Source organism: Toxotes jaculatrix, chromosome 8 (assembly GCF_017976425.1).
Source record: "Toxotes jaculatrix isolate fToxJac2 chromosome 8, fToxJac2.pri, whole genome shotgun sequence".
Lineage (NCBI taxonomy): Eukaryota > Metazoa > Chordata > Actinopteri > Toxotidae > Toxotes > Toxotes jaculatrix.
This window is the reverse complement of record NC_054401.1, coordinates 20,776,633-20,802,780: the sequence shown is the minus strand read 5'-3', so window position 1 is coordinate 20,802,780 and position 26,148 is coordinate 20,776,633. Positions and strand designations below refer to the sequence as shown.

General features: G+C 42.3%; 1 protein-coding gene across 2 annotated transcripts in view; it reads right to left on the bottom strand.

Moving 5' to 3' along the window:
- Positions 1–2,442: 2,442 nt before the first annotated feature.
- Positions 2,443–26,148, bottom strand: part of LOC121186528 (nuclear factor of activated T-cells, cytoplasmic 1-like) — a 59,675-nt gene continuing 35,969 nt past the window's right edge. For both annotated transcript variants that reach the window (XM_041045280.1, XM_041045281.1), the window contains exons 9-10: positions 22,374–23,039; positions 2,443–4,386 (exon numbers count right to left, since the gene is read on the bottom strand). In XM_041045280.1, coding sequence (XP_040901214.1) covers positions 4,331–4,386; positions 22,374–23,039 — 722 coding nt within the window. In that variant the 3' untranslated portion in view covers positions 2,443–4,330. The remainder of the gene's footprint in view (positions 4,387–22,373; positions 23,040–26,148) is intronic.

Sequence of the window (26,148 nt, the reverse complement as noted above, 5' to 3'; positions counted from 1 at the left end):
AATCACTAGAGCCAGTGTACATCTGCATCTAATGTCATAATTGTATGAATTATACAAATATTTAAAAAAATGTAATTATTAATTTACTTATTATATCTATTATAGTAAATACATTCTAGAAACCCTTGTTTTTGACATTTTTCTCTTTAAGATCCGGATTTAAAAATCTTTCCTTTGCAAAATCATTGAAATCATGGAAAAAGGAAGTTAGACGCACACACCAAATTTCCAGCAGGAGATGTATCTGTTTGTTTGAGTTCTGGGAAGAACACAGATCTTGCAGATAATAAAGAAATCATTTGCATACTATATCAGCAGCTAAAGCCAAAGATGCTACCAACAAATCTCTGATGATAAAGAAGAAAAGTCATCATGACTATTTTTCCTAAATCGCTATCCGGTAAGAAGTGAAATAAAACGAAATACAAATGCTGCCTCAGAGCTATGCTGTGACTATCAGTCTTAAAATGAGAACGCAAAGATCCATGTGACTCACTGATGCCGTATAGTTTCCAACAAATTGTGTAAGCCACATAAGCACATCATATGATCATTTTCTATGAAACCCAAACCCACAGACCAAAGCTGTCAGTGTCTGAATCCTGTTTTAAACTCTAAGGCAATCATTCAAGCTTTCAAATACACTTATTTTCATTCTTGCTGACAGATGAGAAAATCAATACCTGCACCTCTAAAGCGCACTAATGAACACATCACATACCATGTACATTACATCGCCTGACTAAGAAAAAAATGTTGCACATAACACCTGTACAATCACAAGCTGCCAGTTGCTGGTCATAGCTTCATATTTAGTAAATGGAAAGAAATAAATACATTTAGTAAAATGCTGAACTTTTTTTGTTCATCAAATTCATTCTGTGGAGTGCTTTATTTAAAAAATGTAGTTTTTACTCTTATGAGATAAAGATTATTAATAATTTATATAAGATTATATTTTTTATTTTAAAAAATATATAACACAACAGTGCAAAGTGCTTGAATGCTGCTAAATATCTTTTTTTAAAACTACTGTGGGTTCTGTACTTGTGAACATTGACAAAAACAAAACAAAAACAAAATAACAGTGATGCTAGTCTTTTGACAAGTATCAATACTCTGTGAGGCTGTGTTTGTGTTCAGATCATGGATATTCCACTCCTTTAGTTCGTGTCCCCATTTGACTGCTGCTTTGGAAACCATGGCCCGGCGTCATCTCTCCTCTGTGTCAAAGGGTACGGTGCTGCCAGAGGAAGACTAAGGTAAGAAGAACAGGGTGCCAGGAAAAAGGGGCGTGGCTGCATCTGTAAATAGCGGGGCTATTTCGGGCTCACCACGGTCGTACAGGGGAGCACCGCCTAGGCCTGCCTTCTGTCACTATGGGGATGGGCGCTTCATAACTTTGGTGGATGGAAAAAGTCTGGAGGACTGGCAGGTGGTACACAGGAGCATGGCACAGCTCCCATGGCGAAGAGCTGTTTCAGTCATAACTACCCACCACTAACAATACTCACCGGAAAACACACAGGCCTCTGCTTGTACTTTGCATATCAGCAGCAGCTCATCGCATTTTATCCTGATAAAGTAGTGTGAGGTTGTTTGCATTTCAGTTTGAAGCAAAAGTGGAAACATGACCAAATACCATCTGCTGACTGATTTACTGCTGGCAGTGACATATGGAAAATTTGTAATATGTAAAACTGTTTCTACCTTCAACCTGTTTTCTAGAATTCACTCTAAGTTAATAATAAAGTAAAACAATAGACTGAAAAATTATTTGAAAACTGACTTTTGTTTTTGCACCTTGCTCTTGTCAATGTCCAACTGTCTCCATTTCAGGTTTTATTAGGGATATAGGTTCAGGTTGGAACAGTCTGAGGTTTATTAAGGTCAGGCTGTATAACACAAGAAAATGGCACAGCCAGGTTAGAGAGAAAGCCTTAAAACTAAGCATAGCCATATGGGCCATGCATGAAACAGTCAAAGAATTCTATCAGCATGAACTGTGGGGAGAGAAGAGAGACAGAATATATTATCTAATTCAATCTTTTGTGATACAAAACATAATAATTCTCCACCGTAAAAAATAAAAATAAAGTCAAAATGTTAGTTTTACTTTAAATGAGAAAGATGTAAATCTCAATACTTGCTAAAATCAGTTGGAATAAAGATAGTGATGCGCACATTTCCAATTTCCAATAATAGAAATGTAAGTTTGTTTGGGCTAAAAACAAGAACCTAAATCTTACAGATAACAAAAAAAAAAAAAAAATTGTGGACACATCAGTAGCTACTGTACAACCAAAATTGCAAAAGAAAAAAATTCTTAAAAAATGAATGAAAAAAATAAAGCAAATTTTCTCACAGAATCAGTAATGTCCTTGATTGAAAATGTAAGTGTAACATAAAATAACTGAGGACTTTTGATACATATGGTCACCATTATGCCATTTATTAATTAATTGTTGAGAACACATTAAATGCACTTAAAACACGTTTCATTTTTCATAAATATTTCATATTAAAGAGAAATATGTTCCACCTTGTGCCTACACAGAAAAGCATTATAGAGTTGCAATGACCTTGTAGCCAAGAAAGAGAGTAAGGCACAAAATAGAAACCTTATTCATACAGTTTAGTCATGCTATTATACTATATGTCCAAAAATGTATTAGGAAGCTATACTGGAAGCAACTGTGAGCTAAATGATCCCCAACATTAGTACGGTATGCATGCTCTAAAAGACAGATGACATTGAAAAGACTGCAGCAGTGTGAAAGAAGAGCTGATGTAGGTACTGTACGTTTATGACATGACAGTGGAAATCAATGTACAAATATTTGGTCTGGAGGCAGGAAAACCTGCTCTGTATCTACGGTAAAGTGCATAATGTTTTTGGTTTTTTTTTTTTTTTGTTTTCTTTTGTTTTTTGTATGTTTTTGTATAGGGAACCATTCTACGCTAAAGTATCTGATAGAAAAAGAAAACTTGGACAATAATTTCACCAAAGATAAAATCCTTTGGTTTAATCAGATCAATTATTGCCAGCTGTAAGTAGTAACAGTCCTGCCAACTCTTCCGTGGAATCACCCAGATGACAAGTAAAAACTGAGCCTGTGGTGCACTTATTATATTCCTGTGCCTATTTACATGCAAACCTGCAGTGCAAGAAGTAACAGACAAACGTGTATTGTCCTGGAGTATCCTCATTTAAATTCAGCAGGTAAGCATACCATTGTTGTACTATCTTATAGCTGAGGGGTGGGATGGGATAGGGGGAGGGGGACTCTGCTACCTGCCTTTATAAGCCCCTGCAACCAGGGACTGTTGTCATAGGATATGTATTGTATATTTCTCTGATTGTCTGTGCATCATTATGTCATGATCTGGGTGGAGGACTGGAAGACCGGGACAGGATGATTAAAAAATAGGCACTAAGGTGAGAAGCATAATGCAGGGTAGTAGAAATGGTACAAATCATATCAGGGGAAGACAAATGGAAAAAAAAGGGGGAAGCTAAATAGCAAACCGCACGATAAAAGCATAAGGCATACATATTTTCAAATACATGTTTATACAAAAGAATATCATACAATAACATTCAGTATAAATGAGCGACGGAATAATAAGGAAGCAAGGGAAAAAAAATACAATTCTACAATTCACATACTCCCTACGTATTTTCTAGCCTTTTATTCTGTTTCACTGTAAACAAATCATTGAAATGATACAAAAATGTCATATAAAAACTTCCACTTTGGGTCACCGTGAACCATTTGCATTTGTGTGACTGCTGCTGCTGCTGCTGTTGTTGTTTGCTGTCAATATCACTGTTGTAAGGCACAGATTCGGTCGTATAGCGGACTGACTGCACAAACAGATGAACCGAAGTGATGAATCACGTTTGTCCATGCATTAACATACAGATCAGGCTCGAAATGAAGAAGATTGTCATTTGTCAGCGACAGGAGAGTAGTTCAGTCTCATTGAGCTGTTTGGTCCACTAAAGAACACCTGCTGTGAATTATTAAGGCAAGTGTAGTCGTATACTCTGCCCCTGATATCACTTCCCTTTTTTGTAAATATAACATTCATCTGTTTATTCAAATGGAGCTCGCCAGTGATTGTCAATGTGAATCTGCAGCCAGTCTCTGAGTGAGGAGGAGCTGATGACAACAATGGTCCAGTGGGAGATCCTGGTCAAAAATGTATTCTTCATAATCTGGATCTCTATGTTTTTTTTGTTTTTTTTTGTCCTCTTCCTGTTAACAGTGCTGCTGTTTGAGTGTGTGTGCTGCTGCTGCTGCTGCTGCAGAAGACCTCTGGATGTCTATGCATGAGTATGCACGGAAATGCTGGAGAGGTCGTTCCTGATGATCTCGTTAACTGTGGAAACAAAAGAGAGACGCTGCGGATCATTATTAACCAGTCACACTGAATAACAATTGAGATCAATCAAACGATATTTCATTTACCATAGAGAGGCGGCCTAGAGGTTTACAGACACAACACATGTGATAGGAAGGGTGTTTTGGTGTTTGCCCCAAAGCTCCTGGACTCCAGAGAGGTCTGGGAGTGCATGATAGGAAGTGCAGGATCCAGGGTTTTTGGTGAAGCATACTAGGGACTAAAGGTCCCGATGCATTAGCCTTTACTGCTTCAATTTTGACCATGCTCTTAAATCTGTCTCTCACAAGTCCCCCTCAACTTTATACAAGTGCAAATCACTAGAGTTCCCCTCTAACTGAAGGAGCATGCAACACAAAAGTACAACAGATTACATGATAAAGGCCCTGATTTATGGCCTAATCTTAACTGAGCTTCTCTCAAGTCATATCATGTCTATATCTGGTTTTATTATTTCTTACTTTTGTGCTTGTATGTTGCCTATTTCTAAATAAATGTGTTAAATCAAATTACCATGTATGAAATCTGGTAGAAACCAGGTAGTTCTCAAGCACTCATATGCATATTGCACAGTGGGATTTATAGGGCCTCTCCAACTAATTTTTGCCCAGTGTCCAGGGGCGAACGTGCAGAGAAGACAAATGAGATTAGTTAAAAAGTGAGTATCTAATGCCTCAGTCATGTTTTGTTGCTAATTATTTTTCTGATGTCACATCAAACGTGGCATTTATTTTTCTTAATCAAAAACAGTTAAAACATTAACTGAAGAAGATGTAACTCTTTAGCGCTCGCAGCCTCAATAGATAGTTTCACATGTGGGCAACACTCCAGTGAATACTTGGCATAGATATGGTCAAGCTGAAAAATACTGGGTATCAGCAGCCACAATCCAAACATATCAATGTCATTACTAGGCTTTAAAAGTGATATCGGCCACATACACCCATCCCTGTTTTTTAGCCATCGTCTTGTCTTTCCTACACTAGTTCCTGTGCCCGCGCCTTTCCCACAGTCAGATCTGTCCCCTGCCTTTATCTGCTCTGTGTTCTTTGGCAAAACAGAGGGAAGTGACTGTGAAGATGGCGAGGACCCCGAGCCCCTGTAGCTTAAACACAAACAAGACGCTCCTCAGTTATGGAGCTTGCAGTGATAAAGCAGATTGATGCAGACAGGGAGAGAAAGAGTCTGGTGAAAACACCATCCGCGGTAAGGAGCCGAGACAGGAAGTCCACCCACTCTTGAGGTTCAAAGTGGGCATGCACTTTGTTATCATTAGATACTGTTTGGTGAACGGTGAAGCACGTTCAGAGAAAACAAGATGGAGTCTTTTTAATACCAAACCAATGACACATTGAATGGCTGCAGCATGATGTTGATGAAATATGAAAAAAGAAAAAAAAAAAAAAAGAAATCATGTTTTCTACTTTTTCTTGTCCCACAGCGGCACTGATGCCACATGAACTGAACTATGGGAAGTGAAGTGTAGAAACACCACACCAACATGTACAGTTATTACCTAAAATGGAGACAAAAATAAACATGTAAATAAATAAAAAGATTGCACTTTTTAAAGAAATAGGACACACATCCATAATAGCATGCCCTGCTTACTATATGGAGTCAAATACCCACCCACGCACACACACACACACATACACACACACACACACAAACAGGTTGGTTGGGACTCACCTCCCTAAACAGGAGGAACTCCCATTGGAAAAATCCAACCTGTGCCAACAATGCAGGCTGTTTTCATCTCTATTCTGCTCCGGGCTAAACAGGCATTTACACGCTGAGGTTATTTTTAGCTCTGCCATCGAAGGATATAAAGGAAGTGCAAGAACATCTAACAATTAAATGATCAAACTTTAATGTTGCGGCTGGTTTCTGTTAGCTGAGGTGAGAAAACAGCTCCAGGAGGGGAAGGGAAAACCCAACAAATGTTATTTGTCTCAAAGGGAAAGCAGTGGCTTCTTTTCTCCATTTCAGTCACTGTAAAAAAAAAAAAAAAAAAAAAAAAAAAAAAAAAAAATAGTGACGTCTCCTCCACCCACAATAACTGCAGTGTTATTTTGATTTATCAACTAATACTTTCCATTAGCATGTTTGATACTGTTCCATTCTTAAGCGATAAAGAGAAGAAAGGTAAAACACTGGCCCCTGTGTTTTCATCTTCATCTGGCAATGTGAGAATCTCAGAAACAGGATGTGGCCAACTGTTGCACCACAAGACAACGCCAAGGTGCTATTTATAGCTGTTTAATGCCGTAGCTCTTGTCATTTAGTCTCTATGTCTATTTAGTTGCAACAACTTCTGGGAAATTGAGAAATTTTACAGAACAGTTGATGAAATCTGAAAGACAGACGAACACACACGCGCACAGGTAATGACTGTGACTAGGAAATAAATGGCCTTTGTGCACAAGCTGCACAACACTTCATCAAATGTATTTAGCTTAATTTTTACTTCAAAATATTTGATTTAGAAGTAATTTTCAACAGGTATTTATATTTATGCATATTTTTGTGTTTTTCCTCTTAAGTCAAAATCTTCCACATGATAGCATTTCTTTTTTTTTTTTTTTTTGGAGTCTGTCTCACCTTCCATGAAGTGACTAGATAACCACAAATATGCAACACAAGGGAAGGCAGTCAGACGTGCTGTGGAACATTTTGTTCAGAGTGGAATTTGGCTCTAAAAATTCAATTCCCTCGCATAATGTGGATGGGCAGTGGTATAAGTACAAGATCTCCTCTGCAAAATGGGCCTTGTAAAGCTAGTTTTAGTGTTTTAAAAAGCATGCCAGGCAGTTATTTTCCACGTTCATAATCTCTATATGCTATTGTAAAAAAAAGAGAATGCTATGTTATGCTACACAGTAATGATGCAAGTACCAGGTTTATTGTCAGATATGGACATAAATGAACCCTGGCATTCTTCTCAACAGTATTGGAAACTTGTTTTGTTTTGGGGGTTTTTTTCAGTTTCCCAGGTTAATAATGGAAAGCTGTTACTGGGAGTGTACCTTCTCATGAATAAACAAAAACAGCGGAAAACTGAGCTCCAAATATTCCCCTGCTGAAAAAAAAAAAAAGAAAAAAAAAAGCTGCCCTGCTAGTCTTCGTTAAGCAGAGTGATATCCTTTATTAGCTGGAGTGCCAGTGCAATCAGTAAACCACAGTCCAGACCTGTCAGGACTTATACTCGGGGCAGGGCGGCAGGGAGATCTATTTCAGGCCAGTGTGAGAGTGACACAAAAATATGACTGTGCTTTACCGTGATGCCAGCCGTGCCGAACAAGTTCAATGCACAATTCAGCTCCTTTGTGAAGGGCCTACCAGCGTTTTTGGCAGTGGCTTAAAGCTAAACCCCCGTCTCCATCGGGCGTGACTGCTGGCTGAATGAATGTTGACCTCGCTAAAATAATCTGTCTGTATCAACTGTGATGGAAAATGATTTGCTCCTGCCTGGTAGAACGGGTGGTGGAGTGCCTCCAGTGTACAGGCTGCCAGAGTAGTAGAGAACATGAACAACATAGGAAACTGCAGCTTTTGTAAAATACATTATTTTGATGATCAGAACAATACAATCTAACTCACAAAGGTGGGCAACATTTGGCTCATTGTGTGACAGGTTGTCTAAGAAAAAAACAACAACATACAAGCAGGTCCAGATTAAATAGGTGTTCAGACCAAAAATAGCACAAGAGGCTCTGTAGGTGTGGGCATGTGTCCGCCCACTGCTGCTGGTACACTCCTGTGGGTGGTATCTAAAGGGAGGGACAAGCAACCTATATGGTCGCTTACGTCGTAGGACTTGTTGGTTTGAAGGCTTATCAGACACCACAAACAGTGCACAGGAGTTCATAATGTGATGAGCCAAGGTTTGACAACTGTGGAAAGTTACTACAGCAACAGTCATTTTAGCCTCTGTCATGGTGATCACGAGCTAAACAGCAAGTTGAACCAAGTCTAATGTCTTTGCCAGAAACCTATGTGGATGAATCAGGGGGGAGTTTTGAAGCAGTGGCAATGTGCAATTTTTTACAATTCTTCTGAAAATATTACAGAAGAATTGATTATGAGACTTTAATACCTAGAAATCTTTAAAGCTTTTTTTTTGAACACAAGAGGAAAACATGTCAGAATTGGCAAACTGTCAAATTCACCCCTATTGTAAGAAAGGAAAAAGAAAGGAAATGCACTCTTTGGTCTCCCACTCGCCCCAGTAGTGATTTGACAGTTCAGTCCCATTGATGCCATTTTTTTTTTTCATCTACTCAGAAGCAAGGGTAGAGGTATCTAGGAGCATCTAACTGTTTGTCATGCAGATTAGAAAACGTATTGATTTTTTTTGTACGTTGACTGCTCATCTACACTTGCCCCAATTGTGGCAATTTTTCTGTCACCATTTTTTTCTGGCTTTGGCACAGGACGATGATGAAAAATGTTTTTTCCAGCTGAAAAATCTGACAATGAGCACATCACCAGCTGTTTGGATTGCTGCGAAAAAAAATAAAATGGAAACGTGAGCAGCGACTCTGGAACCAAAGTAAAATCACAAGACACTTTGTGATTTACAAAATAAGATGAAGTTACTTTGTAAATACAAGATAACACATATATAAAAAACTTGCAAACTGAAACTAGACAGACTTTCGATTCTCATGTCAGAACAAGTTATGGTGCTACAGTTTTGTCTCTCCTTTCTTCAGTAATCCAATCATAGCCTTTATGACTTCATTTGGCTACTTTGAGAGTTCAGAGTGAACCTGACCTGCGGTGGGGAATTTAGTGCAGCATTGTTAGAGGAGAGGGGGCTGCACTGGGTTTCTATAACAGCCAGGCTTCCTCAGAGAACAGAGGATGCCCTGTGGTGTGGTCGAGACACGGAGCCTTGAGGCCCGAGAGCCGCTCAGAGGTTCCTGCTGTCGCAACACGATCCCCCTCTGCCAAATCAGGCCCGACTGGCAATGACCTGGCAGAGAGTGACTTCACCTTCCCCTGGCTTCCCTCAGCTGACTATCCAAAACACGACCTCTGAACTGAAGGTTGTAACAGAGGCTTCCTGCCAGGGACTTCTGTTCTCACTTGGAGTCTCTTGATACTGAAGAGGCAGAGGGCACCTTCCTGAACTTCTCTCACTTTCACTATATGAATAAACTGCAGCTGTGTTAGGGTCAGGGACCTTCACACTATAGCAAAGGGGGAGTTTCCTCTGCTTACTTGTACCTCCAGTGGTAGCACAATCAGGCTTGTGAGAAAGAGGAGGTAGCTTCCTTCAATTGTGGCTCTCAGACTCTCAGCAGCATGTGAGGAAGTACGTCTGAGTCATAGAAGCTCTTTCGTATAAACACTGATAAACACTGGCATCAAATCTGTGCAGGAGCTCATAGAGAGTAAAAGGCTGCGAGACACAGACTCAGAGTTAAACCTCATCTGAACTTGTGCTTTCATGTGAAATTGATTTGGTGTGGAAGCCAAACTAAAGCTCAAACTTGCTGGAGAGAGACAATTGAATTTCCTGGTACATATTACTTTTGTTTCCCCACTATATCAAATCTTCTCTCGGCCTCAGCAGAAACACTTAATGGACAATCTGCTGCCTCCCACACAAGGCTCAAACGGCTGGACGGAGAGGCTCGGACAACGTCACTTATCATGTGCTAGTAACCAGCGGCATCAAAAATAGGGGAGGGGTCAAAGGTCAGAACACACACATAAATGACAGAGAGTGTGTGAGAGAAAGAGACAGAGAGGGAGAGAGGGTGTCTGAAAAGAGTGAAATGGAGAGAGACACAATCATTATTCCCACAGATAAACACAAATGGAAAGAGACAAAGCGTTCCACTAATGCTTCATTGTGATAAAGTGCTTCATAAATTCATCTGAGCCTTGCAGGTAGACAGCTTCTAATCCATCTCAGGGATCCCTTTGGGCCTAATGATGTGATGATATGTACAGACAGCATATTTCATCCCCACAGCTAGGCTGATGTGTGAAGCCCTGGGCTTTCCCATGTGGAAACACTCAGTCTCCACAACGGACAGAGGAGATGGAGGAGGAGGGAAAAAAAAAAGGAGTGAAAGAGATAGGGCTGCAGAGCGAGAGTTTGTTTTAAAACAAAGCTGAAGCAGTTTACGCTGAGAGCTGCGGTTTTACAGCTGCCCTGCAGCATCTGTGTGGTGCTGTGGAGACACTTCTGTGCCACAGGCAGCAGCCGATTACTGCCTCACGCTGCTAAGGTGAACAATGATGTCATGGGATTTATGATTTAGACTAAAAATCCAGAGGAGAGAAGAGTGGAGTTGATAAAAACGTTCAGTAAGTCAGTAAGTTAAAGCAGCAGTCCGTGATTTGTGTACATTTTTTGCCCTGGGTTTCAGCTCTCAGGCTACACAGCTACACTTACACCACAAATAATTTAACGTCTGTTAACATTTAGTCAGTAAACTCCTGAGAAGACTCAACTGAGCATCAAACAAGATAAGTCAGTAAAGGACACTGCTCTTAGCAATTACAATGTTTATCTATCATATAGTATCAGGTCTCTATTACCAGGTTACCAAGTTATTAGAATGAGTCATCTGCTTCATTTATATAAATTATGAATGCAGGAAACTGCATTGACATAGTTTCTTAGTTTTTAATTTGAAACCAAATGTACAGGCTTGTTTGGTGAAGGAGAAAATGGCAGAGAAGAAGAAGAAGGAGAACTGTGGGGACAAAGGGGCATAGAGGGACACTAAGACTGATCAGAGCAGAAAACAGGAAACACTGTGCGTTACTGTGTGTTTGGAAACCAGCAGTAGAAATTTTCAAGTTCACGCAATGGCTCAAAGGGAGCCAGAGCAAGGATGCCAAGAGAGGAGTGATACGATCCCTCTTTTGGAGACATGAAGAGAAAAGACGAAATAAAGTACGGAGCATAAGCACTAAGTGCTCTGATGTCACAGAAGAGATTTCCAATCAATAGGTCTGCTGCTGTTTTTAGACGAAGGCTCTCGGCTTGGTTGGATAAGGGAGCTGTAGCAGCCTGGAGAAAAAAAGATGACATACTCAGTGAGCCTCATGTGGAGGGACAAAGTGGAGCTGGGCTCCAGTCTCCACCTGTGAGTCTCTAATGTGCCTCACTTTTCAGAGGACATGGCTCTGTGTAGTCAGATGAATAGGACATGTTAGCAAGCCAAATGACAAGACCCAGGAGAGTTTAGGTGTCTGCCTGGTCCAGAAATGCTGTGCTCCGGGGCTCGAGTACAGTAAAACAGCGGCATCCCAAATTGGAAATCTAAAGACAACAACGTTTGCTGAAAGCTCCGGCGCTGATGTGCTTATTTTGGCGGCAGCAGTGTGTAACCTTTGTCTTTGATCTTGCGTGGTGTGCTGTGCCTCTCCCTATCTCACCTCACTCTGTCTCTCTTTGCGAGCCTACCACTTCCCTCTCCTCCTCCACCTCTCATTTCCTCCCGGGCCCAGGAGGCCACGGGTGTGCTCGCTCGAGGTCGGTCTCTGGGGAGGATGAGGGGGAGGTGTTTACATGGTTGGAGCTGCTCTCCAGTGCCCTCATCACTGACTTCTCTGAAATCGTTGCTCAGCTCGTCCAGACTGCAGTGCACATGATAACAAAGTAAAAAAAAAAAAGATATTGTAATGGTGTTTTCACTATGCAGAGTGCTCTATGTTTACAATAGGCAGAAAATTAATTATACCAGATATATATCAGAGTACATTAATGTACAATGTTGTCCCACAATGAATGTGGGACAACATGTCAGTGAATGATGGCAGAAAGGGCTGGGCAGCAGTTAAACAAATAAATAAATAATGTGGATGGTGCTCATAAAATAATTAAAAAAAAAAAAAGCACCTCTAAAAAACACTCTGAAAACATCAGATTCATATGAGTTAGATGACATCACAGTCTTACATCAAGACTGTGATGTCTATATATAATCCTAAAGTCCTAATACAGCCAATGGCTGCCAATGAAGTAATAATTATTAATACGTAATACTTGTGACTTTTTTTGATAGACTTTTCATCTTGAAACATTGGGATCCTGGGAACCACTGGTCTAGTATACTAGCTGCAATAGGTGCACTTGAACATTAGCATATACTGTGCACTATTTCCAGCAGAAAAAAAGGAAAGAATACCGTCCACACTTTGACAAATGATGTCTCTAAGTGCAGATGCTAAATGCTTAGCACCACAATGGCGCTTTCAGTTATTTCGATCACACAGGTCAGTGTGATTACGTTGAGTTGTAAAGCGTTTTTTTTTTTTTTTTAGCTGCAGTGGAAGAATACCACAACAGAGCTCAACAATCAAAGAGTTGATCAAAAGCAAACATAAAAGTATGAAGCTAAAGAGCTTCTGACATAAAGTGTGTTGGGCTGACTGAAGACTGTGAGAAATCAAAAGCTCAGTTTCACACAACTAGTGAAGCAGAACTGTGTACAGCAAACAGCAGCGCCTGAAAATACACCAAACTGAGGAAACACACACATCTTTGTGATTGAGATATGAAAGGAGACAGATTAAAACTTTTTGCATGGCTCATTACCAGTGGGTTTATGGTAAAATAACTCAGCCATCTGATAAACCCACTGTGATTGATTCAGAATTAGAAACGTATGGTCCTGCTGAGGCTGATGCAGACGGCCCGGGATTTCGCCGGTTTTCAAAATGGCACACAGTGAAAAAATATGAGCATATTGAAACAATCATACTTCATTGGGTTGCAGCCGTGTGAGTGAGAATTTGGCCGCGCACCTGTATATAATACGATTTATAACTGCATTTGTATTGTGCTTCTTAAATCACCTGTTGTCTGTCAGTCGTTATGTGGGATTTCAGAATTGTTTTCTTTTATTTATATATAGAGAAACTATGTTCTCCGTGTCCAAAAAGGCTTAGATCAGTGCAAGCTTTATTGTTCACTATCCATCACAGATAGATGGCTCCGAGAGGCTCCTTCCTGTTTTTTAGTGTGCATGTGTGCGTATGCGTATCAGCACAGGATGGCCTTTGGTTAACCTGTCTGTTTTGCCATCCGTGAAAAAGCACTGGAATCGCTCTCTGTGCTCTGCTAGCAAGAGTTTTGTGCTGCACGCATACTAAAGCTGGTCATTTGCTCACGAGGTTAGTTTGTTATTTCAAACTTAATTGGTTGTATTTGGTATACGGAGCAACCAGGACTCGAGGGGACCCAGGTGCAGCTTTTAGACTCTACTTTTATCAGAACTACAGCACACTGGGGCACTTCAGTTTGAGCTGTGCTCTTGCTCACACTGGCAATCCCAGTCTCTTATGGGTTGTTTTACAGCTTTGGAAGGCATGCTCTGATGAAAGTAACATTTCCACTGATCCAACATCTTGGAGATTTAGTAGTTGCAGGGGCTTAGGGAGGGAAACTTAAATGCCTTAACAGAAACAAGAATCCGTTATTTTACTCCATCATGCAGTAAATCTAACTGATTTCATTAAAATGTACGTGACATTTTCATTCAAACAGTGTTTAGGAGCCAGCGTTCCAACTCAAACTCTGTGCAGGTTTCACATCACTGATTTACAACTTAAGCATAAAGAACTGTCTTGTCCTCTACATATGCTTCTTTTATACCCCACTGGATTTAAGAGGCTTAAAAGAAGAGTGAGTTGTCAATCTCAGGCCAGTAAAACTAAAGTACCACTTTCTAACAAGGCACCCTTTATAAAGTGTTTATATTCTGCAATTAATGGCTATATTAATGGTTAATAAGTTTTTTTACAAATGCTTTTTGGAGCAGGTATAAGTGAATCATATATACCAAATTTCACACCTATGTTGGGGTTAATGACTTATAGCTTATCTATAAAGCAGCAGTAAGTGATTTACAAAGAACAACGCCATAACACATAAACATGTTATAAAGGGTTTATGTATCTGATTGGAGAATTTAGTTGCTGACAAATAGATGAATACATACTTAAAATGTCCTTATGTCTGCTTACAACTACATTAAAGTGTGCTATAAACAATATATTACTGTTTTTATATACTGCTTTACAATGCTAACTAAGGGATGTGGGCGTGGGGTTTGGGGAGTTTGGTTAAAATAAAGTGTTAAACCATTTACCTGACTTAATTTGAAAAGCTAACAATACATGAACATTCGAAAGCTGGGATCTCACCTTCACCTTTCTTCATCTTTCTTCTTTTGATTTAGCAGTTTATGTAGCGCTACTGTAAACTTTCATCATTTAATCTCTTAATGTTCCTCACACTGTAAAAAAGGCTCACAGAGTGTGAAAGGATTTCTCTATTTATTAGCATGTTGTTTTGAGAGGAACTGAGCTCAGCTGACTACGATTGAGAGAGTCAGGGGACCCGTTGAGGTTTATAACTGCGATGGGTCATATGTCAACAGTAGGACACTTACAGTTCAGTGGTTATGATCATTCCCTCCCCTGAAGTAAACCCATTCACCCACTGCGTGGTAAGTCTCTGCACTGCAAGCGGCCACTGGTGGGAGAGGAAGAAAATGTGATCTTTAACTTCAGTAGTGTTTATCTTCCTTTGACTTTTAGTGTTTTGGTTTTAACAGCTTTAGCTACAAAAAGAAGCACATAGAGTGTGTATGCGTGAGTGTGTGTGTGTATGTGCGTGTGAAGAACAGGGGCACTGGGAGAAGCTGCCAGGGAAAATCACCAAGACTCCATGCTACTTTCTTCCACCTCACATTTTCCCCTCTTTCTCTTGGTCTGTCTGTCTCTCTGTGTCTCTGTCTCCTTTATTTCTATGGCTGACCTGCTTCTTCTCATGCTCGCTGAATATTCCTGGATGTGAGGACATGATGAGAATCGCCTGACCCCAAATTCTCAAAACCCTAAAGTACATCTCATGACTTATGTCCCTCCATGTCAGCTCCACCAGCTATGATAATAGATATGATGCTTAAAAAGTACAAATTGTGGTGAACAAGCGATGGATTCTAAATGGCATGATTATAATCTTTTTAGACAGATTATTATTTTAGCCCATATGTGTTTAGAATGATTTGTCAATGGACTATAACACTGAAACAGGCGACATCTGCATTTGGTTTAGTCTTGTGACAGATTCTACTGGGACTCTCACTCTTTCAAAGTTTATATCTGCATCTTTATTTCCCTCTCCACACTTTGCATCCTCATGCCCCCTCCTCTTCTCGTTTTCTCTCTTGCCCTCTTCTTTTCTGAGGCATCTGCACATGGAGGAGACGGCAAACTCTGCCAAGAGTTGCAAAACCCAACGGATTTCCCCATCCCTCCTGGCTGGATCAGACTTCTCTGTTGACATCCGTCACTACAGGATACTATTTCACTGAGCTAACAAAATTCAGATGGGGAGCTGTTATTAAGTGGTCTGGGACGGAGACCTACTCCTGTTTACTGATGCCGCAGGTATTTACATCCCCTAAATACCAACCAAAAACATTGCAACTGCTAGGGGCAAGCATCTCAGAGTGGTTATTATGTTCAAATGGAGGATCCCATCTTTGAACCACATTCAACTGACTGTGACTGGACTTAAGTGTCCTTGAGCAAGACACTATGAGCTCCGGGGTTGCTGTCCTGAAGCTTATCCTGACCTCTGACCTCCCTGTTGAGAGTAAAAAAAAAATGTCTTTCAGCAAGTGAGTTGTGCTTGTTTGGTGTTTAATATGTGACTGAACTGTATGAGTTTTCCATGTGCTCATATTTTCAATGCCAGCAGGAAATATCCAAGATTCAAGGCAAATTTATGGTTTCTGTGACTGCGCAGCGTTTGTGGTGTTCGGAGCGAGGTCAGTTATCTCCACAGAGGAACAGTGTTTTATGGCAAATGCAGTGGTGGTGTAATGTTTGTGGAGATTACATTATGTTTTTTAAATCACAAACAAACCAACACAGTAACCGCCATCCAAACATAACCTCTGAGATGAATGAAGGGGCAAGCACTTGTATTAGCGCTAAAAGCCAAAAACAGTGTCAATTGACCTTAAAAATGCAAGAAGTCATAAAGTAAGCAGATGAAAGCGCTGGTTATGCTGAAATTACAGTTTAAATGCAACCTTCACCAAGCCGCAGATAACGACCTCGCCGCCTCATGGGGGAAGGAGACTCGCTCACTGATCATCCTGTCAGAGCAGTCAACCACACTGACATTTGTCATATTATGATTCGGTAATGAGAGTGTCTGGCGTGAGGTGGTAGCTCCATGATCACAGATATACACAGGAAGATCCCGGCCAAGCCACAGGCTATGTCTGAGTCCTAACCCGCTGTGATCTGTGTGGCTCGGTGGCTTTTCAACGCGTGTTTCCTAAACCTCAGAATGTGTGCCACATAAACCGAGCCTCTAAACGGCTGTGTCAGGAGAAACTATAAGAAATGCATGACGTATGATGAACTGAGGGAATATGGCTTTAAAGAAAAGACTCAAATGTGTCTGGAGAGGGAAGTGTGTACAGCACGTTGTGGCTTTACTCTGCAATATTTGATTGTGCACTTCTTTCAAATCCCTTTTTCTATCACTGTAACGTAACTGACTTCAATGCGAAGTCCACAGTGTCTCTGCAGCTTGGAACAATGGAAGAAAATAAATCTTTACAGTAGCAAATCTGCGTCACACATTTCTGACATTTCGGCAAAATAAACATAAAACCCATTCAAAATCAGAATCAAAGTCTCCCATCTAAATGTGTGCATGTATCAGATCCCAGACACAAAAGAAACCCAATTTGTTTAGATAATTTAGCTGCAGTTTTTCAGCAGACACATTCTTTCTCAGTGACTGTGGATATTATGACAGAGAGACTGAAACCAGACCAGATCCTCTGGTTCAGCTGCCAGGGTTTGGAGTGAACACACACACATGCACACACACACGTATAAAAGCCAGCACATCGTGGTAATGAATGGATTGAATTCTTGCAGATTCATCTTGCTGCATTTATCAAAACTGATAATATTCCCAAAGGTTTTACAAAGACCTAAAAATCAAAGCGCTAATACGGTGACCCCATTGCCACTGTCATGTGTAACCACTTACATCCAATTATTTGCTAAACTGCAAGCAATCTTGGACAATAGTGTCTATAATTGAGTGGGTTTCATAATATGTGATACAAAAAAAAAAAAAAAGTGATCACAACCAGGAATCTGAAAGCTCTTATGTTCAGCCAATGGGACAGAGATAAAAGAGATGTAAGAGGAAACAGAGGGTGTTAAGGTAATCCACAGAACTTCAACACAACTGCAAAGGTATTCCTCTTCTATGCCGAAGACACCACTGTCTTCTCTGGGTTCCATTACTGTACTTCCATTGTAACTTCCATACTTTATATTACACTCTAATGTGTTTCAGCAGACTGTTATCTGCTTTACAAGAGTGACTTCAACTTTCCAACCGTGTGTTGCTACAGGGCGTAAAGATTTTTTTTTTCTCCACCAGTTTTTGGCTATGCTCCTCTTTTCCAACGTTATACGACTACGACTAACAAGTTTGCAAGATCAAGCAATAAGTTTATAACTTTCTGTTAAATTTTACAAGCCAATCGATCAATTAATATCATACACAACCTCTACCACCACCAGATCTACATAGATGTTCATATTTACTGCAGGGCGCACTCCTTCAACTCCTCAGTAAGGTCTGTAATATCTGATAATTGGTAGTAAGAGCCACAGCTGTTCAATTTGTGCAGTAAAAGCAATGGTTTTTGATCTTAATGAGAAGAAATTGAATCAAATCTATTGCTGATCCCAAAAGTGCAGTTGTTGATCCATAGCTAAGGCGGTCTTGGGCCAAACCAAGAGTGCAGCCACCTATTAATTTTTCCTGTTACTATAAAACTTCTCCAGCAAGCCCCAAACTTTTACTTATATCTCACCATATCAAGGGCTGCCAGGAAAACAAGATTAATAATATGAGAAGGCAGCAATAACAACAATAGTAAAAAATCCACATCCTCTTTGTAGTCATAAATAATAAAAAAGCCATCACCCTTCTTCTTGTACCTGTCAATATCACTATGTCTAGAAGGAGACTATGTTCTTGGCATTGCACTTAACCACAAGACAGCCTTTCTTTCTGTACACTATTAGCTGGGGCTTGACCTGCTCCCAAAAGGCCAGAGGGTCAGAGGTGGAGTGTTGTGAAAGCACAGGCCGTCACTGGCTCTTACAGTGCTTCCACATCTAGCTGACTCTGCCAACTAACAAAGACACACACGCACACAAATACATACTGTCTAAACATACAGGAGCAGCTCCGCTTTAGTGAGTCCCATTTGACATTTCAACCACCAGTTTAATGGACACCCTCCCCCTCCCAAATCCTCTCTCTGTTCTGCGCCCCCTCCGATCTCAGAGCCAGCCTTGCGGCACACTCCAATGTTAGTGACTCAGCATGTTTTCAGCACGGTGCGGACGCGCTCTCAATCATCAATTAGGGGTTTTGCGGAGTCCTGGGGTCTGGGCAACTTGCCAGGATGTGTAAAAGTTTCCATGAGGAAAGCCTTGAGTTGCCTTCAGAAGCATTGGTGGTGGACGGAGATCCTCAGGAAGGCTAGAATGCCTTTTTTGTTGCTGGAGGGAGGGATGGAGGAACGGAGGGCCGGCAACAATTCTGTTTTCAGTTTGAGAAAACAAGCCTGGGAGAGTTTCAAATGCGCAAACCTTGAATTGAGGAGGAAACAATCACAAGGAAAACTACCCTGCAACGAGACGCAATCAGAGCACATATGTCAGATGTCAGAAATCGGCAGAGGCTGTGTTGCACACTGTGTTTTTCTTATTTTGGGGAATAAGGGCCCTCTGTTTCCCAGCGAGGCAGCTGGTAGAAATCTGGCCCTCTGATTAGCACTAGCTCCTTTGTTGTGTGCTGCATTCAGCTGCATTTCATGATATCACCCATCACAGCAGCAGCTAATGAGACAGGACACACAGCAGCAGTCTCACAGGACCAAACGCCTAGTCCAGCCAGCACACTACTTCTGCTCTACACACACGCACACATCCACTGCAAAATACCTATAAACACCAGGAATAGGGTTCCAAGTGAAGGGTTTGTATGTGTGTGTGTGTGTGTGTGTATAGATGGACATGTGTCGTGGGTTGTTTAAAAGAAGAGGGGGGTTTGATGTCAGCATTTTTCCTTCAGACGTGACAAAGCATGCCATCATTTTAGCATTTCTTTTTTTGGTTTAATTAGCGTGGCTAACAGGGCAAACGTAAACGTTGCAGACCGTGTTTTTCATAAATTCTATTATTATGTGCGCTGATGTAATGCGACTGGCGTTTTGCTCACAGTCGTGCGCCTTGTAAAGAACAGATAGTGGGTCGTGAGTAAGTACGAAATGTCTGAAAACTTTTTTTGGTTTTATGTGAGCCCCACCATGCGCTGTTTATGACAGTGAGTCAACAATTCAAGGAGTCTTCCAGCAGAGTTGGGTGTTTCTTCTTGCTTTCGTGCTGATGTTGCTGTGCTCACAGGAATCAGAAGGGAGGCTGAAGCAGGTGAGAGCCAACATGCCACAGACAGACGGACAGAAAATGGCCGCTCAACCGTAGATTTGCCAACTGGATTCTTCCCATAAAACCTCTTTACAGACACCAGTATCATCGCCTCATGTCTCGCACTGTACTTAGTAAGCTTCAATCACAGCACAGGGAAAGGTTTAGCAGATTACAGTGGAGACTGTGTATGGCAGTCAAGGGGGTTTACATCTCAGGCTCCTTGCATACTAACCAAGCTCCTTGCGGTACAGTAGCTCACCGTTGATAAGTTGAGTGATTTCTCAGGGGCTGCGTAAAATCTGGGCCTGGCCAGAGAGACACATTTCCTCTGGCTGATGAGAGCCGGAGGCCTCAGCGTTGGAGCGTGGGAGGCACTCCACTCTTGGGGAAGATCAAGTGTGCTCCCGCAGACTCCAAATCACCGGCCCCCAATTGCTAGGGAGGAACGCTACTCTACATGGCTGGCGTTAAATCACTGCTGCTGTGGTGAGGTCATCCGCTTGTCTTCCCTCTCTAATGGAGCGCTCAGCTCGCTAACATACGGCGGTAATGCGTGTGGACGGGGAGCGGGACGCCCCGTGAGCTGCTTTCCAATCTTATTTATTTTAGCTTAGGGCTCATTTGAGGGGTTCGAGATAGGGCCGGGCCCAGGAGCAGCAGATGCCTTTGGAGTATGCTGTTACCACCGCACACTTACCAGGACTCCAGGAGCTCACCACAGATGCTAGCGCAGACACTAGGTGATGCAGAATGGCAGCACGTTGAGGTTTTTCGAGGGGCTGCCTCACTGTCCTTGGTCAATCAATACGCATTCCTGTGTGTCCCTAATGCAACTGTAATCACTGACTGAATACATTTGGCCACCAAGCTGGAGGAAGATTGAGCCTGCTAAATTGACAGTGGATGGAGTAGTGGGGAAGAGAAACAAGGTTACATGATTTCACCTTAGCACTGCTATGTACATTTGGTATAACTTCATACTGCCGGTGTAAAAGGACCTCTTCCCAACATTATTGAAAAATGCAAAATAAAGCTACAGTTTCACTTTATCCAATTAATGCTGAAATTAAAGCTTCTGCCTGCCCAAACCATTACAAGAAGTGAGAAAGAATCTCAAATGAGTTGTGTTGTTTCAGATCAGATTTCCAGAGCATCCGGCACCGCTGTGAACCCAGGAGAAGAAGAAGAAATAGAGAAAGGAAAATATAAGAGGAAGGAGAAAAGAAAATAAAAAAGAAAAAGCTGAAAATCAGTTTATAGAGCTGATAACAGACAGACACCCTCCCTGTCTCTGTATTGTGTGTTTATGAGGTGAGGACTAATGGGACTCATCAGGGCTGACAGATGTGCTGACAACTCCATTTCAACTCAATTACAGTTCCACAGCAAAACTCCCCTGGTCCCCTCATGCCTATCACCCCTCTACTCCCAGAGCTGTTGAGTGAAGCGTGCACACACTCATGCATGAACACAAGCCCACACACACAACATGTTTACTGAACAAAAGGTGCACAGGAAGGGTGATATTCCTGAGTTCAATGTGGAGCTGTCTACCTCCCCGCCTCCATTAGGAGGCAGGGGGATTTTAACATTTCAAACTGGCACAGTGCCATCGCTGTGCCCTATGAATATATATATATATATGACAACAACAAGTGGAGCCTCTGCTAACACAGATAACAGGTTGGTGACCTGAGAGACAGAATGTGAGATGGACACAGGAGGCAATAAACTCGACCATATGGTCCCTTGGGTGTGACTGGTTTCATTGCCAGAGGGAGACCAGTGACCCCACAGTCTCCCCTGATGACGACAGCCGCATGGTGTCGACTCCGTGGGGAAACGACGGGAAAACAAAGCCTCTGCCTCCTACCTCCCAGCATCCCTCCCAGAAATATGGGGGGGAAAAAATGGCTTGGTTCAGGAAACCCCTACCCATTGTTTTGCTTCCTTCATTAGTCGTTGTGTCAACAGTTTGGTTCACTACGCGTGTGCCACTGTTTTTGTTCTCCTGCACCCCGGCTGACCTCGGTGCTCTGATGTTTTGACAGATTGTTTCAAAATCCCATCAAGGCAATTTACTGTTTTAAAGTAAAGCAGCCTCTTGGACAACATAAGCTGGGCCGCGTGTTACACCAAAAGCAAACAAATTGCTGGGTCTAAAATTAAACAAATCTGACGTAAATCTGCTGCCAGAATTTCAATAGGAAATACTGAGAGGTGCAGCAGGGTGCGGCTCTGTGTGAGGGCTTGCAGATAAGCAAAAGGTGTTAAATAAATGTAATGTGCTCCGTAAATAGTTTCAAATTGTTGGCATGGACAGTGAGCTCATAAAGAGAAGCTTTCATCTAGAAAAACAAAAGGCCTCTCTTCAGTCAAAAAATGATCCAATGGAAACTTGCAAATACTGTGCGCACACCTTGTTTCTGGTAACTTACCATCATCTAAGTACATCTGGTCCAGTTCCTGTGGCTCCTGTTTGACGGTAATGGCCATTGAAGGGGGGCTGGCATCTTCAGGTAGCAGGCTGGGTGGGCTCCCTCCGGCCTGGGCTGAGTTGGCTGCCGCCGGAGCCTGGCTGGGGCTGTAGGCCTGAACAAACGGGCTCTCCGCAGTCCCACTGGGAGTGGAAGGATGGGATGCTGGGGAGGATGAGGGGCTGCTGTTGGCATAGATAGGGTGGTAACCATGGGGTCCTGGGCTGTTGAGGTGGCTGGGGCTACCCTGGGAATGGAGCATCCCTAGGCAAGAGTTGTGGTCCGGCGAGGCTGGGTGGACGAGGCTGGGGCGGCCAGGGCTCTCCTGGATAGGGGGCACCACAGAGCCTGGAGGTGCCGCATGGGTGGGGCTGCTGGGGAGGCACTTGCTGTATGCCACAGGGGACAGGTCATGCAGGGTGGGGCTGGAGCTTGGAGATGATGATGGAATGGCAGCATGGCGAGGCTGGCAAGGAGGGTACGCACCGACCAGGCAGGCATCAGGATCAGCCACAGGCATGATGGGAGTGAGCCTGGGCTGGCTGTAGTAGGGCTTTGAATGCATGGGCAGCCCTGCAGTCACCAGAGAATCGTATTCATCACTGGGTTCTGTCTTTATTATCGGCACTGAGGGGGGAAAAAAAAGTAGAAAGAAAGGTGGAGATATTAAAAACGTGCTGGGGATCCACGTGGCACAATGAGTGCACGAGCAAGGCTGAGTAAAGCAGTAAGCAGGCACAACCGTGGCCACAGCACCCTCCATAATCCAAACAAACAACCACCAGTGGATATGGGCTCTGTGTCAACTTGGCCAAGTCCTCTAACAGAGAAACCCTCACGTCTTCCATCCGCCACCCCTCTTTACCACATCATGAAAAAAAAGCAAAAGAATAGAGGGGGAAAGAAAAATGGATGAGTCATCAGTGTGGAAAGCCACAGCTGGCTCTAATAATGAATCAGACCTATTTTCTTTGGACTGTCCTCCAGCTCTGATATCCAATAAAAGACTACTTTAAAGCACTGGGCTGCTGCTGCTGCCGCTGCTGCTGCTGCTGCTCGAGTAGCCCGGGACCCCTAGGTTTCCTCCACACTCTAGAAGTAATTGTTTCTCTCAGGACCAAAAGATAGTGGGAGAGAGTTAAAAAAAAAAAAAAAAAAAAGAAGGGAGATGATTTGATTTTGATTAGGCCGCCTGAGCTCCTTAAGAGGCTGTAGAGCTGTGCCTGTGGTTTCAGGAGCTTTGGGCCTCCGCTAATGCAGGCGAGTGCAATGACCCCACTTGATCATCCTGCCTCCTCTCTTCTAATTTCTAATCCAGCACAGACCGTCTGCCCTGTTTCCTGATTAGTCCTGACTGACAGGTATCACATACTTCCTGTGCGCCGTCAAGAGTAGTTACTGAAAACAGGAAAGGTTCTCTATTAATTGAAAATTTCAGGCTCTGTCTAGAACATTAGCAAACTGAAATATATGGCCTGTGCATTAACAAGCTCACTGTTGTTATTATATAAGTACATATGCACAGACTGTGCCAGCACAAGACTAATAGGGGCAGTGTTAAGATACCCAGATGCATAGCAAAGGCTTCTGAGTCACAATGGACTCACTGTTTCAATTTCTACACATTGTTAAAATGTGTTAATGGGTGTGGTGAGCGTTTGATGCCAACCATTAAGAGTTTTTGGCTAAACTGGCTCCGAGTGACATTTATTCAAAGGCATACAGATGTCAATATGAATAAGATGTCTGTGTAAGCTGTGTGTTTGATCTGTACACAACAGAACCTTTGAGTGATAGCAAAAGCAGAGGGCGCAAATGAAATGTATGAAGCGTCAGTGTGTCATATGAAAAACAGGCTGTTTTCTCAATGTATTATTATTATTTTTGTGGGAGCTGGATTTGAAAAGACATTAATCGCGCCTGTAGCCTCTGGGGCACTGAGCTGCGGTGCAGTGATAATGCAGCAGGGAGCACATTTACGTCAGCCCTGTCTGCGTTAAGAGCCCAGAGACTAGGGCTGGTGTCTGGGGGTGCATCGTAAGGCGAGTCCCATGATGCACGGGCCCCCTCTTCACAGCCTGGGGAATAACAAGTGAGTCACATGGTGCGCGCTACATCCACAGTCGCTTCCTTCAGCGATTCTCTTTCTCTTCCTCGTCTCCTCTTTAATGTAGAGAGGGTGGCACGGTGCCATGGAGTCAGCGGTGTGATGTCAGAGGTGTCATGTGGAAATGTCATAACCAAATTTGATGGTTTTCACATTTCAGCCTCAGTTCAGGGACTGCTTTGTGAACTGAGTTGAAGCAAATTTATGATGCTAAATAAAGGCAGAACATAAACTCATTGTCAGGTTTGCAGGATCCTGAAAACTGATACACTGCACGTGAATGTCAGGTTTACTTGCAGCTGCTGAATGAGGGGCAGTATCAGAAAAAAGGGTAAAATCTTTTAAAGATGTCATGGTTTTCAGTTGTCCTTGAACTATTCCAACTGAAGTAAGAAGTTAAGTTTGAACTGAGCACAGGAATGTCATCTTCATCTGTCCTTCTTGTTAATAATGGTTTATACCAAAGAAAAACCAAAGGGATAAAAGAGGCAAACTGTCTGATGCTGAGTGATTGTAGCTTTCTCTGGATGCCCTTTTTAAGATTATACAAATCTGATGTAACAACTCACAACATTTCCTGCCTGTGATCATAACCAACATGAGAATTTAATTTGGGGAATGGGGTGAATCAGCAGTATCTCAGAAGAGATGGGACGCTCTTGTCCTTTGCGGCTCCGCTTTGTTAACCACTCAGATAAGACGGGTGTGTTTTTGAAAGAGGGGTTTGGTTTATGGCAGCTAAAGTTATTTCTTTACAGTGAAATAACTTGAAAACATCATTTTCCTCTGTGCCTTCTGACTGCGTGCAAGACTGGCAATATAGGAAATCAAATCACTATTTGACTAATAGCTTCTCTTCAAAGTTTCAGACATTTCTTTCCCAGATTCCCAGATCCTTCCTCTGCTCCAGATATAAACAGAGGTCTCCCTCCAGCTTGATCCATCTGTGTGTCTCCTTTCCACTTTGTATGTGAGCTGAGAAAACAGATTCACCAGGCGAGTCCCAACTTCAGCTGGCTTCTATTTCCTCCCAACCTGTGGGTTATGGCCCACAGACAGTTGATGCTCTGCACATGGTTTTCTCTCCATCTCTGGCAGTCCCCCCTCTGTCTGCTCATATTAAACTGATCAGGCATGATCTGTGTATTTTATTGAGCGCTCGTTTCCTCTGAAGGGAATGACATAGATGTCACAGACATAGATGTGTGCCTGTGCCTGAATCAGTGTATTTGATTAGGAAGGGCAAGCAAACAGGGGCTTATGTAGATGTATAAGTTATCTTCAGAAGGAGACCCTCTCCTCTTGTCGCCATCGGGAAAGCAGGCTCCCGGAATACAAAACGTCCAGCTTCTCATTTCTGATCCTCATTGGCTGGGATATATCACGGCCATGCGGTTGCAGAAATATCTGGGTCCGTCTTGTTGCAAAAATGCTGAACTCATCTTTCTCTAACTGCATGAATCTGCTGTGACATTTAACATGGAGCAGGTGGTAGTTCATTAACTCAAAGGTACCTGGTGCACCGTGTCCCACTGTGTATGCAATCTGGTCACCCAGCATACTGTGGGCCTCAGTGTACCATAGGTGAGTCTGACAAAGCCCAAAGCTGTAGACATGACAGAAACAGTT